This window comes from Centropristis striata, chromosome 22 (assembly GCF_030273125.1).
Source record: "Centropristis striata isolate RG_2023a ecotype Rhode Island chromosome 22, C.striata_1.0, whole genome shotgun sequence".
NCBI classification, from domain to species: Eukaryota; Metazoa; Chordata; class Actinopteri; order Perciformes; family Serranidae; genus Centropristis; species Centropristis striata.
Window position 1 is genome coordinate 31410616 of NC_081538.1, and position 12999 is coordinate 31423614.

The 12999-nt window shown below is 34.8% G+C and overlaps 1 protein-coding gene across 1 annotated transcript; it reads left to right on the forward strand.

Moving 5' to 3' along the window:
* Positions 1 to 1834: 1834 nt before the first annotated feature.
* Positions 1835 to 9126, forward strand: crebl2 (cAMP responsive element binding protein-like 2). The gene is made up of 4 exons (XM_059326013.1): positions 1835 to 2071; positions 3877 to 4074; positions 7740 to 7890; positions 8836 to 9126. The coding sequence occupies exons 1-3, from the start codon at positions 2057 to 2059 to the stop codon at positions 7887 to 7889; spliced, it is 363 nt and encodes a 120-aa protein (XP_059181996.1). The 5' UTR covers positions 1835 to 2056; the 3' UTR covers position 7890; positions 8836 to 9126.
* The last annotated feature ends 3873 nt before the right edge of the window (positions 9127 to 12999 follow it).

Consider the following 12999-nt stretch of genomic DNA (forward strand, 5'->3'; position numbering starts at 1 on the left):
TCAAATTGACCACAAAATGATCAAAAAAGACACAAAATGACAAAAAAAGACACAAAATGACCAGAAAGACACAAAATGACAAAAAAAAGACACAAAATGACCAAAAAAGACACAAAATGACCAGAAAGACACAAAATGACAAAAAAAGACACAAAATGACCAGAAAGACACAAAATGACAAAAAAAGACACAAAATGACCAGAAAGACACAAAATGACCAAAAAATTACATAAAATTAAGCAAAAAAAGGACTCAAATTGACCACAAAATGACAAAAAAATGACCTAAAAGACATAAAATGACCAAAAAAGACACAAAATGACCAAAAAAAGACACAAAATGACCAAAGAAAAGACACAAAATGACCAAAAAAGGCAACAAAAAAAAAGACACAAAATGACCAGAAAGACACAAAATGACAAAAAAAGAAGACAAAAGTTGATTCAGAGAGGAACAAACAGTTCTGGGGGAAAGTTTCCTAAAACAGCCCAGTAAGTGATGGAACACAGCCAGAACCAGAACCAGAACCAGGACCTGGACATGATGAGGATCAGTGAGTTTCTTTATTTGAGTAATGAACCATCAGGTCTTCTTGTCCTCTGAGGACGTCGTGAGCTTCTCCACGTCTCAACGTCCCTCCACCAGCTAACAACGTAAGTATCTCATCAGGTGTTGGCTGTGTTTACAATGTTTACCTGCTGCGTGTCGGTCCTTTATGACATCACACCTGATCTCCACTCGCCTCACAGCCTCCACGCTCCTCTGACAAATACACTCCTTTTAGCTCCCAGGGCCTTTTTTAGTCAGTTTTACATCTATTTTTTGGTCATTCTGTGTCTTTTTTTTTAGTCAGTTTTACATCAACACACCAACATTCTTGATAATAACCAAAATCATGATCAATAAAACCATGTTAAATATCTAGATATCAGCTCTTAAATTAAACTCTGTTTCCGAACACAGTCATATTACATTTAAAAAAAAAAACAACGTTATTTTATATATTTATATATATATATATATATATAGAGAGAGAGAGAGAGAGAGAGAGAGAGAGAGAGAGAGATACATACATGCAAAAACAGAAGCAAAAGATGTGAATATAAATTACAGGAAGAAAAAAAATAGTAGTTTGAATGAAAAATGAAAAATATCAAGAAATGATAGAATGTTACATATTATATGATATATACATATATAATTATTTATATATATATATATATATATATACATACACATATATATCTATATATATGTATACATATATATATATAAATGTATACATATATATATACATATATAATTATTTATATATATAAATAATTATATATGTATATATATATATGTATACATATATATATATGTATACATATATATATATATGTATATATATATACACATATATATATATAGATATACATATATATGTATATATATAGATATATATGTGTGTATATATATATATATACACATATATATATGTATACACATATATATAAATGTATACATATATATATATATACATATATAATTATTTATATATATATAAATAATTATATGTGTATGTATATATACATATATATATGTATACATTTATATATATATGTATACATATATATATGTATATATATATATATATATATAATGCTGTCATGAAAAAACGATTAGACCCTTGTTTTTCTTCATGACTGTACATGTCTGTTTATTTATTATTACTTTATTGATTTAATACTTCTTTATTCTTGAGTTGTTTTGTCGTGGTGCTGCTCTGCGGGGCGGCAGGAGGCGCTGTTCACCTCACAGCTGCTGCTGCGACCCGCAAATAAATAGACGAAGAAGAAGAAGAACAAGAAACATGACGTAATCACGTTACGTGACCCGGAGACGCGATGTAAACAACAACACTAGCCTCAGCGTTAGCCCCGTTAGCCCCGTTAGCTCCGTTAGCTCCGTGTCTGTGACTCAGTGACTGTTTATGATCTGTTGCTGCTGTTTCTCCTGCTGAGCCGTTAGCTGCCTGAAGCTAACAGGAGCTAGCTGCGTTACATTCACCAACATGGATGATAACAAGGTAAGAGCTAACGGCTAACGGTGGCTAGCACACACACACACACACACACACACACACACACACCAACAGCTTCATAATAACAATAATCATAATAATAACATTTATAATAATAATAATAATAAGTGTTTAGCGGGTCGTTAGTGCGCATGTCCGGCTCCAGTGTGTCCGTTAATGACGCAGGTTATAAAACGAGCTAACTGCTAACTGACGTGTTTTATGTTTTATTTTAATAATTCTCCATTAAAACATTAAAATAAAACTATCAACATCAAAATAAACCCTCCGCCTTAGAGTCAGATATGATTATGTTTATGTATAACTCTCACAACGAACATTCTTCTCACTGAAACAGATCAAATATATATAATCTATATATATAATCTAATAATAAATAAAGTCCTGCAGCTCAGTCAGAACATCTCAAACAGTGTTAGTGCAGAAGAACACAGTTAGAATGACAGAAACCAGGAACAGAGTTTCATTTCTCTGATCATTTTTTTTTTAAAAAGTGAATAAAACATAATTTATATATAAACACTTGTCCAAGAGCCCACAAGCACCACCGATGTTACAACAAACAACAAACAAGGAACAAACATATGATGTAAAAAGACTAAATGACCAAAAACAATTTAAAATGACTTCAAAAGACACAAAACGACCAAATCAAGACACTAAATGACTAAAAAAAGACACAAAATGTCTAAATTACCAAAAGTATCGTCATGTTTACATCCTCTCCTGTCCTCTCCTCTCAGCTCTGTGTAAACAGCCTCTCCTGTCCTCTCCTCTCTGCTCTGTGTAAACAGCCTCTCCTGTCCTCTCCTCTCAGCTCTGTGTAAACAGCCTCTCCTGTCCTCTCCTCTCTGCTCTGTGTAAACAGCCTCTCCTGTCCTCTCCCCTCTGCTCTGTGTAAACAGCCTCTCCTGTCCTCTCCCCTCTGCTCTGTGTAAACAGCCTCTCCTGTCCTCTCCTCTCTGCTCTGTGTAAACAGCCTCTCCTGTCCTCTCCCCTCTGCTCTGTGTAAACAGCCTCTCCTGTCCTCTCCCCTCTGCTCTGTGTAAACAGCCTCTCCTGTCCTCTCCCCTCTGCTCTGTGTAAACAGCCTCTCCTGTCCTCTCCTCTCTGCTCTGTGTAAACAGCCTCTCCTGTCCTCTCCTCTCTGCTCTGTGTAAACAGCCTCTCCTGTCCTCTCCTCTCAGCTCTGTGTAAACAGCCTCTCCTGTCCTCTCCTCTCTGCTCTGTGTAAACAGCCTCTCCTGTCCTCTCCTCTCAGCTCTGTGTAAACAGCCTCTCCTGTCCTCTCCTCTCTGCTCTGTGTAAACAGCCTCTCCTGTCCTCTCCTCTCATCTCTGTGTAAACAGCCTCTCCTGTCCTCTCCTCTCTGCTCTGTGTAAACAGCCTCTCCTGTCCTCTCCCCTCTGCTCTGTGTAAACAGCCTCTCCTGTCCTCTCCTCTCATCTCTGTGTAAACAGCCTCTCCTGTCCTCTCCTCTCTGCTCTGTGTAAACAGCCTCTCCTGTCCTCTCCCCTCTGCTCTGTGTAAACAGCCTCTCCTGTCCTCTCCCCTCTGCTCTGTGTAAACAGCCTCTCCTGTCCTCTCCCCTCTGCTCTGTGTAAACAGCCTCTCCTGTCCTCTCCTCTCAGCTCTGTGTAAACAGCCTCTCCTGTCCTCTCCCCTCTGCTCTGTGTAAACAGCCTCTCCTGTCCTCTCCTCTCTGCTCTGTGTAAACAGCCTCTCCTGTCCTCTCCCCTCTGCTCTGTGTAAACAGCCTCTCCTAATGTTTAGGATGTGTGTTTTGTCAGATGGTGGCTGGTAAAGTGAAGAAACCAGGAAAACGCGGACGTAAACCAGCAAAGATCGACCTGAAGGCCAAACTGGAGCGGAGCCGGCAGAGCGCCAGAGAGTGCCGCGCCCGGAAGAAGCTGAGGTACCAGTACCTGGAGGAGCTGGTGTCCAGCAAGGAGAGGGCCATCTGCGCCCTGCGGGAGGAGCTGGAGATGGTACGCTCCACACATATAGGTTATATACAGGTTATACACAGCTAATATACAGTTTATACCATAATTATATACAGTTTATCTATAGTACAGTTTATATACAGTTTATATATATTTTATTTACAGTTTATATACAGTCTGTGGACAGTTTGTGTACAGTTTATATACAGTTTGTATACAGTTTATATACAGTTTGTGTACAGTTTATATACAGTTTCTATTTTATATACAGTTTGTATACCGTTTGTATATCGTTTATATACAGTTTGTCTACAGTTTGTCTACAGTTTGAATACAGTTTGCATACAGTTTGCATACAGTTTATATCCAGTTTTTATTTTGTATACAGTTTGTATACAGTTAATATACAGTTTATGTCATAATTATATACAGTTTATCTATAGTACAGTTTATATACAGTTTATATATATAGTTTATTTCCAGTTTATATTCAGTTAATTTACAGTTTGTATACAGTTTGTATACCGTTTGTATACAGTTTGTATACAGTTTATATACAGTTTGTATACAGTTTGTAGTTTATATACAGTTAATATACAGTTTATATCATAATTATATACAGTTTATCTATAGTACAGTTTATATACAGTTTATATATAGTTTATTTACAGTTTATATTCAGTTTATTTACAGTTTGTACACCGTTTGTATACCGTTTATATACAGTTTATATACAGTTTGCATACAGTTTATATACAGTTTGCATACAGTTTATATACAGTTTATATACAGTTTGTAGTTTGTATACAGTTAATATACAGTTTATATCATAATTATATACAGTTTGAATACAGTTTATATACAGTTTATGTACAGTTTGTATACAGTTTATATACAGTTTGTATACAGTTTATATACAGTTTGCATACAGTTTGTATACAGTTTATCTACAGTTTGTATACAGTTTGTAGTTTGTATAGTTTGTATACAGTGTATATACAGTTTGTATACATTTAATATACAGTTTATATCATAATTATATACAGTATTTATAATACAGTTTATATATAGTTTATTTACAGTTTATATTCCGTTTATTTACAGTTTTATACAGTTTGTATACAGTGTATATACAGTTTGTTTACAGTTAATATACAGTTTATCATAATTATATACAGTTTATCTATAGTACAGTTTGTATACAGTTTGTACACAGTTTGAATACAGTTTATATACAGTTTATATACAGTTTATATACAGTTTGTATACAGTTTATATACAGTTTGCATACAATTTATATACAGTTTGTATACAGTTTATATACAGTTGTATACAGTTTGTAGTTTGTATACAGTTTGTATACAGTTAATACATTAACTGTATAACATGTTACCGTTTATATCATAATTATATACAGTTTATCTATAGTACAGTTTATATACAGTTTGTCTACAGTTTGAATACAGTTTATATACAATTTATATACAGTTTGTATACAGTTTGTATACAGTTTATATACAGTTTGCATACAGTTTGTATACAGTTTATCTACAGTTTGTATACAGTTTGTAGTTTGTATAGTTTGTATACAGTGTATATACAGTTTGTATACATTTAATATACAGTTTATATCATAATTATATACAGTATTTATAATACAGTTTATATATAGTTTATTTACAGTTTATATTCCGTTTATTTACAGTTTTATACAGTTTGTATACAGTGTATATACAGTTTGTTTACAGTTAATATACAGTTTATCATAATTATATACAGTTTATCATAATTATATACAGTTTATCTATAGTACAGTTTGTATACAGTTTGTACACAGTTTGAATACAGTTTATATACAGTTTATATACAGTTTATATACAGTTTGTATACAGTTTATATACAGTTTGCATACAATTTATATACAGTTTGTATACAGTTTATATACAGTTGTATACAGTTTGTAGTTTGTATACAGTTTGTATACAGTTAATACATTAACTGTATAACATGTTACCGTTTATATCATAATTATATACAGTTTATCTATAGTACAGTTTATATACAGTTTGTCTACAGTTTGAATACAGTTTATATACAATTTATATACAGTTTGTATACAGTTTGTATACAGTTTATATACAGTTTGCATACAGTTTGTATACAGTTTATCTACAGTTTGTATACAGTTTGTAGTTTGTATAGTTTGTATACAGTGTATATACAGTTTGTATACATTTAATATACAGTTTATATCATAATTATATACAGTATTTATAATACAGTTTATATATAGTTTATTTACAGTTTATATTCCGTTTATTTACAGTTTTATACAGTTTGTATACAGTGTATATACAGTTTGTTTACAGTTAATATACAGTTTATCATAATTATATACAGTTTATCTATAGTACAGTTTGTATACAGTTTGTACACAGTTTGAATACAGTTTATATACAGTTTATATACAGTTTATATACAGTTTGTATACAGTTTATATACAGTTTGCATACAATTTATATACAGTTTGTATACAGTTTATATACAGTTGTATACAGTTTGTAGTTTGTATACAGTTTGTATACAGTTAATACATTAACTGTATAACATGTTACCGTTTATATCATAATTATATACAGTTTATCTATAGTACAGTTTATATACAGTTTGTCTACAGTTTGAATACAGTTTATATACAATTTATATACAGTTTGTATACAGTTTGTATACAGTTTATATACAGTTTGCATACAGTTTATCTACAGTTTGTATACAGTTTGTAGTTTGTATAGTTTGTATACAGTGTATATACAGTTTGTATACATTTAATATACAGTTTATATCATAATTATATACAGTATTTATAATACAGTTTATATATAGTTTATTTACAGTTTATATTCCGTTTATTTACAGTTTTATACAGTTTGTATACAGTGTATATACAGTTTGTTTACAGTTAATATACAGTTTATCATAATTATATACAGTTTATCATAATTATATACAGTTTATCTATAGTACAGTTTGTATACAGTTTGTACACAGTTTGAATACAGTTTATATACAGTTTATATACAGTTTATATACAGTTTGTATACAGTTTATATACAGTTTGCATACAATTTATATACAGTTTGTATACAGTTTATATACAGTTGTATACAGTTTGTAGTTTGTATACAGTTTGTATACAGTTAATACATTAACTGTATAACATGTTACCGTTTATATCATAATTATATACAGTTTATCTATAGTACAGTTTATATACAGTTTGTCTACAGTTTGAATACAGTTTATATACAATTTATATACAGTTTGTATACAGTTTGTAGTTTGTATAGTTTGTATACAGTGTATATACAGTTTGTATACATAAATATACAGTTTATATCATAATTATATACAGTTTACCTATAGTACAGTTTATATATAGTTTATTTACAGTTTATATGCAGTTTATATACAGTTTGTCTACAGTTTATATAGTTTGTATACAGTTTATATACAGTTTGTCTACAGTTTGAATACAGTTTATATGCAGTTTGTAGTTTATATACAGTTTGTATACCATTTATATACATTTATTTACAGTTTGTATACAGTTTGCATACAGTTTGTGTACTGACAATGACGTGATAAATATGTGTGTGTGTGTGTGTGTGTGTGTGTGTGTGTGTGTGTGTGTGTGCGTGTGTGTGCAGTATAAACAGTGGTGCTCAGCGATGGACCAGGGGAAGATCCCGTCAGAGATCAAAGCTCTGCTGACTGGAGACGAACAGAAGACGCCTCAGAGCAGCAACAAGACCAAGAGCAGCAAGAGCAGCATCAGCAGCAGCAACGGGCAGGCCTGAGGTCAGAGGTCACACACACACACACACACAGCAGGGGGTTAATATCATGTATTTTAGATATATTTTTAATTGTTTATGTAGTTTAGAAGGTTTTTTTTTTTTTTTTTATGTATTATATATAATGTTTTTACATATATATATATATATATATATATATATATATATATATATATATATTTTTTTTTTTTTTTTTTTTTTTTTATGTATTATGTATTTTAGATTTTTTTTTTCAATTTTTACGTATTACATATAATGTATTTTAGATATATTTGTAATTTTTTATATATTGTATATAATGTTTTTTGGGTATATTCTTGTATTTTTTAATGCATTATGTATTTTAGATGTATTTTTTTATTTATTATATATAATGTATTTTAGATATATTTGTAATTTTTTATATATTATATATATATATAATGTTTTTTAGATGTATTTTAGACAGAACGTGATTTTGAGTATGTTGAAAAGTATTAAAAAAAAGATATGTCTTCATTTAAAAAAATCTACAGTGAACAACAAAAAATAATCCTTTTTAATGGTTTCTATATAGTTTTTTTGTATTTTCCATGTAATGCAGTCTGTTTCTTTTTTTTTAAATGGACTTTTTATACTATTATTATTATTAAAATGATCATAATTCAATAATTTTGTCATTAAACCAATCCACAGTTAGCTGGAAACATTTAACAACAGTAATAATCAGAAAATCCCTTTTTATTTATGTTTATTATTTTTTCATGTTTTTAATTATCCTAAGTGCGTTATATAGAAAATGCATTATTTTTTATTCTATTTATTATTATTCATTTATAATTAATAATATAATTCAGTCACATTTTAGACAAAGCTGCTGTTGAAATAACATAATAATGCTGCACCGTATAATATAAATGAAATGTATATGTATATTTATTATTATTATTATTATTGTGTGTGTGTGCAGGTGTTGGGAGCGGCGGCGTGCTGACTCAGCGTTCCTGTAAATGAAGTGACGACGGATATATTTTTGTATTGTATTTTCTCAGCGTCCGGCAGGAAGCAGCATGTCGTTCTGTCGGACGGACGGACGGACGATGTGACGATGAACTTCAGTTTGTTTCATGTTTGTGAAACTTTGTGCACTTTGTTTTCTATCTGGCAGAAGCACTTTGTTAGGAGATTGTAGTTTGAAGCTTTGCAGCGAATCTGTTTCTCTTTTTGTTTGTTAAAGGAAATAAAAGTGTTTGAAATCAGATTCAACCTCGTTTCATTCTGCAGCAAAAAGACGTGACAAACGTTCCATAAACCAACACAAAACAAATTCATTTACAGCACCTGAACAAACAAAGTGTACATATATATATATATATATATATATATATACAGAATATAAAGATGGGATAATGCTTAATTAGTCCCTCAATGGGGAATTCATTTAATTATATTCATTATTATTCATAAAAATAAACGAGAATATAAAAGGAGAATGATTTCGTGTCCTGTCTCTTTAAGACAGTGATTTGCTGTACTGTCCCTTTAAGACAGTCACTTGATGACCTGTCTCTTAAAGAGAATAACTTGCTGTACTGTCCCTTTTAGGCATCGACTAGGTTAAGGCAGTGACTTGGGCTGTCCTGTCCATTTAAGACTGGTTTTCTGTCCTGTCCCTTTAAGACAGTGGTTTAGTGTCCTGTCCCTTTAAGACAGTGGTTTAGTGTCCTGTCCCTTTAAGACAGTGGTTTAGTGTCCTGTCCCTTTAAGACAGTGGTTTTCTGTCCTCTCCCTTTAAGACAGTGGTTTAGTGTCCTGTCCCTTTAAGACAGTGGTTTGCTGTCCTGTCCCTTGAAGACAGTGGTTTGCTGTCCTGTCCCTTTAAGACAGTGGTTTTCTGTCCTCTCCCTTTAAGACAGTGGTTTGCTGTCCTGTCCCTTTAAGACAGTGGTTTAGTGTCCTGTCCCTTTAAGACAGTGGTTTTCTGTCCTCTCCCTTTAAGACAGTGGTTTGCTGTCCTCTCCCTTTAAGACAGTGGTTTGCTGTGCTGTCCCTTTAAGACAGTGGTTTTCTGTCCTGTCTCTTTAAGACAGTGGTTTTCTGTCCTGTCTCTTTAAGACAGTGGTTTTCTGTCCTGTCCCTTTAAGACAGTCCTGTCCCTTTAAGACAGTGGTTTTCTGTCCTGTCCCTTTAAGACAGTGGTTTTCTGTCCTGTCCCTTTAAGACAGTCCTGTCCCTTTAAGACAGTGGTTTTCTGTCCTGTCTCTTTAAGACAGTGGTTTTCTGTCCTGTCCCTTTAAGACAGTCCTGTCCCTTTAAGACAGTGGTTTTCTGTCCTGTCCCTTTAAGACAGTCCTGTCCCTTTAAGACAGTGGTTTTCTGTCCTATCTCTTTAAGACAGTGGTTTTCTGTCCTGTCCCTTTAAGACAGTGGTTTGCTGTCCTGTCCCTTTAAGACAGTGGTTTTCTGTCCTGTCCCTTTAAGACAGTGGTTTTCTGTCCTGTCTCTTTAAGACAGTGGTTTTCTGTCCTGTCCCTTTAAGACAGTGGTTTTCTGTCCTGTCCCTTTAAGACAGTGGGTTTCTGTCCTGTCCCTTTAAGACAGTCCTGTCCCTTTAAGACAGTGGTTTTCTGTCCTGTCCCTTTAAGACAGTGGGTTTCTGTCCTGTCCCTTTAAGACAGTCCTGTCCCTTTAAGACAGTGGTTTTCTGTCCTGTCTCTTTAAGACAGTGGTTTTCTGTCCTGTCCCTTTAAGACAGTCCTGTCCCTTTAAGACAGTGGTTTTCTGTCCTGTCCCTTTAAGACAGTCCTGTCCCTTTAAGACAGTGGTTTTCTGTCCTATCTCTTTAAGACAGTGGTTTTCTGTCCTGTCCCTTTAAGACAGTGGTTTGCTGTCCTGTCCCTTTAAGACAGTGGTTTTCTGTCCTGTCCCTTTAAGACAGTGGTTTTCTGTCCTGTCTCTTTAAGACAGTGGTTTTCTGTCCTGTCCCTTTAAGACAGTGGTTTTCTGTCCTGTCCCTTTAAGACAGTGGGTTTCTGTCCTGTCCCTTTAAGACAGTCCTGTCCCTTTAAGACAGTGGTTTTCTGTCCTGTCCCTTTAAGACAGTGGGTTTCTGTCCTGTCCCTTTAAGACAGTCCTGTCCCTTTAAGACAGCGGTTTTCTGTCCTGTCTCTTTAAGACAGTGGTTTTCTGTCCTGGCTCTTTAAGACAGTGGTTTTCTGTCCTGTCCCTTTAAGACAGTGGGTTTCTGTCCTGTCCCTTTAAGACAGTCCTGTCCCTTTAAGACAGTGGTTTTCTGTCCTGTCTCTTTAAGACAGTGGTTTTCTGTCCTGGCTCTTTAAGACAGTGGTTATCTGTCCTGTCCCTTTAAGACAGTGGTTTTCTGTCCTGTCCCTTTAAGACTGTGGTTTTCTGTCCTGTCCCTTTAAGACAGTGGTTTAGTGTCCTGTCCCTTTAAGACAGTGGTTTTCTGTCCTGTCCCTTTAAGACAGTGGTTTAGTGTCCTGTCCCTTTAAGACAGTGGGTTTCTGTCCTGTCCCTTTAAGACAGTGTCCTGTCCCTTTAAGACAGTGGTTTTCTGTCCTGTCCCTTTAAGACAGTGGGTTTCTGTCCTGTCCCTTTAAGACAGTGGTTTAGTGTCTTGTCCCTTTAAGACAGTGGTTTTCTGTCCTGTCCCTTTAAGACTGGTTTTCTGTCCTGTCCCTTTAAGACTGGTTTTCTGTCCTGTCCCTTTAAGACAGTGGTTTTCTGTCCTGTCCCTTTAAGACAGTGGTTTAATGTCCTGTCCCTTTAAGACAGTGGTTTTCTGTCCTGTCCCTTTAAGACAGTGGTTTAGTGTCCTGTCCCTTTAAGACAGTGGTTTTCTGTCCTGTCCCTTTAAGACAGTGGTTTGCTGTCCTGTCCCTTTAAGACAGTGGTTTTCTGTCCTGTCCCTTTAAGACAGTGGTTTTCTGTCCTGTCCCTTTAAGACAGTGGTTTAGTGTCCTGTCCCTTTAAGACAGTGGTTTTCTGCCCTGTCCCTTTAAGACAGTGGTTTGCTGTACTGTCTCTTTAAGACAGTCCTGTCCCTTTAAGACAGTGGTTTGCTGTCCTGTCCCTTTAAGACAGTGGTTTTCTGTCCTCTCCCTTTAAGACAGTAGTTTTCTGTCCTCTCCCTTTAAGACAGTGGTTTTCTGTCCTGTCTCTTTAAGACAGTGGTTTTCTGTCCTGTCCCTTTAAGACAGTGGTTTTCTGTCCTGTCCCTTTAAGACAGTGGTTTGCTATCCTGTCCCTTTAAGACAGTGGTTTAGTGTCCTGTCCCTTTAAGACAGTGGTTTAGTGTCCTGTCCCTTTAAGACAGTGGTTTGCTGTCCTGTCCCTTTAAGACAGTGGTTTGCTGTCCTGTCCCTTTAAGACAGTGGTTTTCTGTCCTATCTCTTTAAGACAGTGGTTTTCTGTCCTGTCCCTTTAAGACAGTGGTTTTCTGTCCTGTCCCTTTAAGACAGTCCTGTCCCTTTAAGACAGTGGTTTTCTGTCCTGTCCCTTTAAGACAGTGGTTTTCTGTCCTGTCTCTTTAAGACAGTGGTTTTCTGTCCTGTCCCTTTAAGACAGTGGTTTTCTGTCCTGTCCCTTTAAGACAGTGGGTTTCTGTCCTGTCCCTTTAAGACAGTCCTGTCCCTTTAAGACAGTGGTTTTCTGTCCTGTCCCTTTAAGACAGTGGGTTTCTGTCCTGTCCCTTTAAGACAGTCCTGTCCCTTTAAGACAGCGGTTTTCTGTCCTGTCTCTTTAAGACAGTGGTTTTCTGTCCTGGCTCTTTAAGACAGTGGTTTTCTGTCCTGTCCCTTTAAGACAGTGGGTTTCTGTCCTGTCCCTTTAAGACAGTCCTGTCCCTTTAAGACAGTGGTTTTCTGTCCTGTCTCTTTAAGACAGTGGTTTTCTGTCCTGGCTCTTTAAGACAGTGGTTATCTGTCCTGTCCCTTTAAGACAGTGGTTTTCTGTCCTGTCCCTTTAAGACTGTGGTTTTCTGTCCTGTCCCTTTAAGACAGTGGTTTAGTGTCCTGTCCCTTTAAGACAGTGGTTTTCTGTCCTGTCCCTTTAAGACAGTGGTTTAGTGTCCTGTCCCTTTAAGACAGTGGGTTTCTGTCCTGTCCCTTTAAGA

Excerpts from the sequence above, each read along its gene's own strand:
- crebl2 (XM_059326013.1), top strand. Across the intron at positions 4,075-7,739 it reads TGCGGGAGGAGCTGGAGATG|TATAAACAGTGGTGCTCAGC; the intron begins GTACGCTCCACA and ends GTGTGTGTGCAG.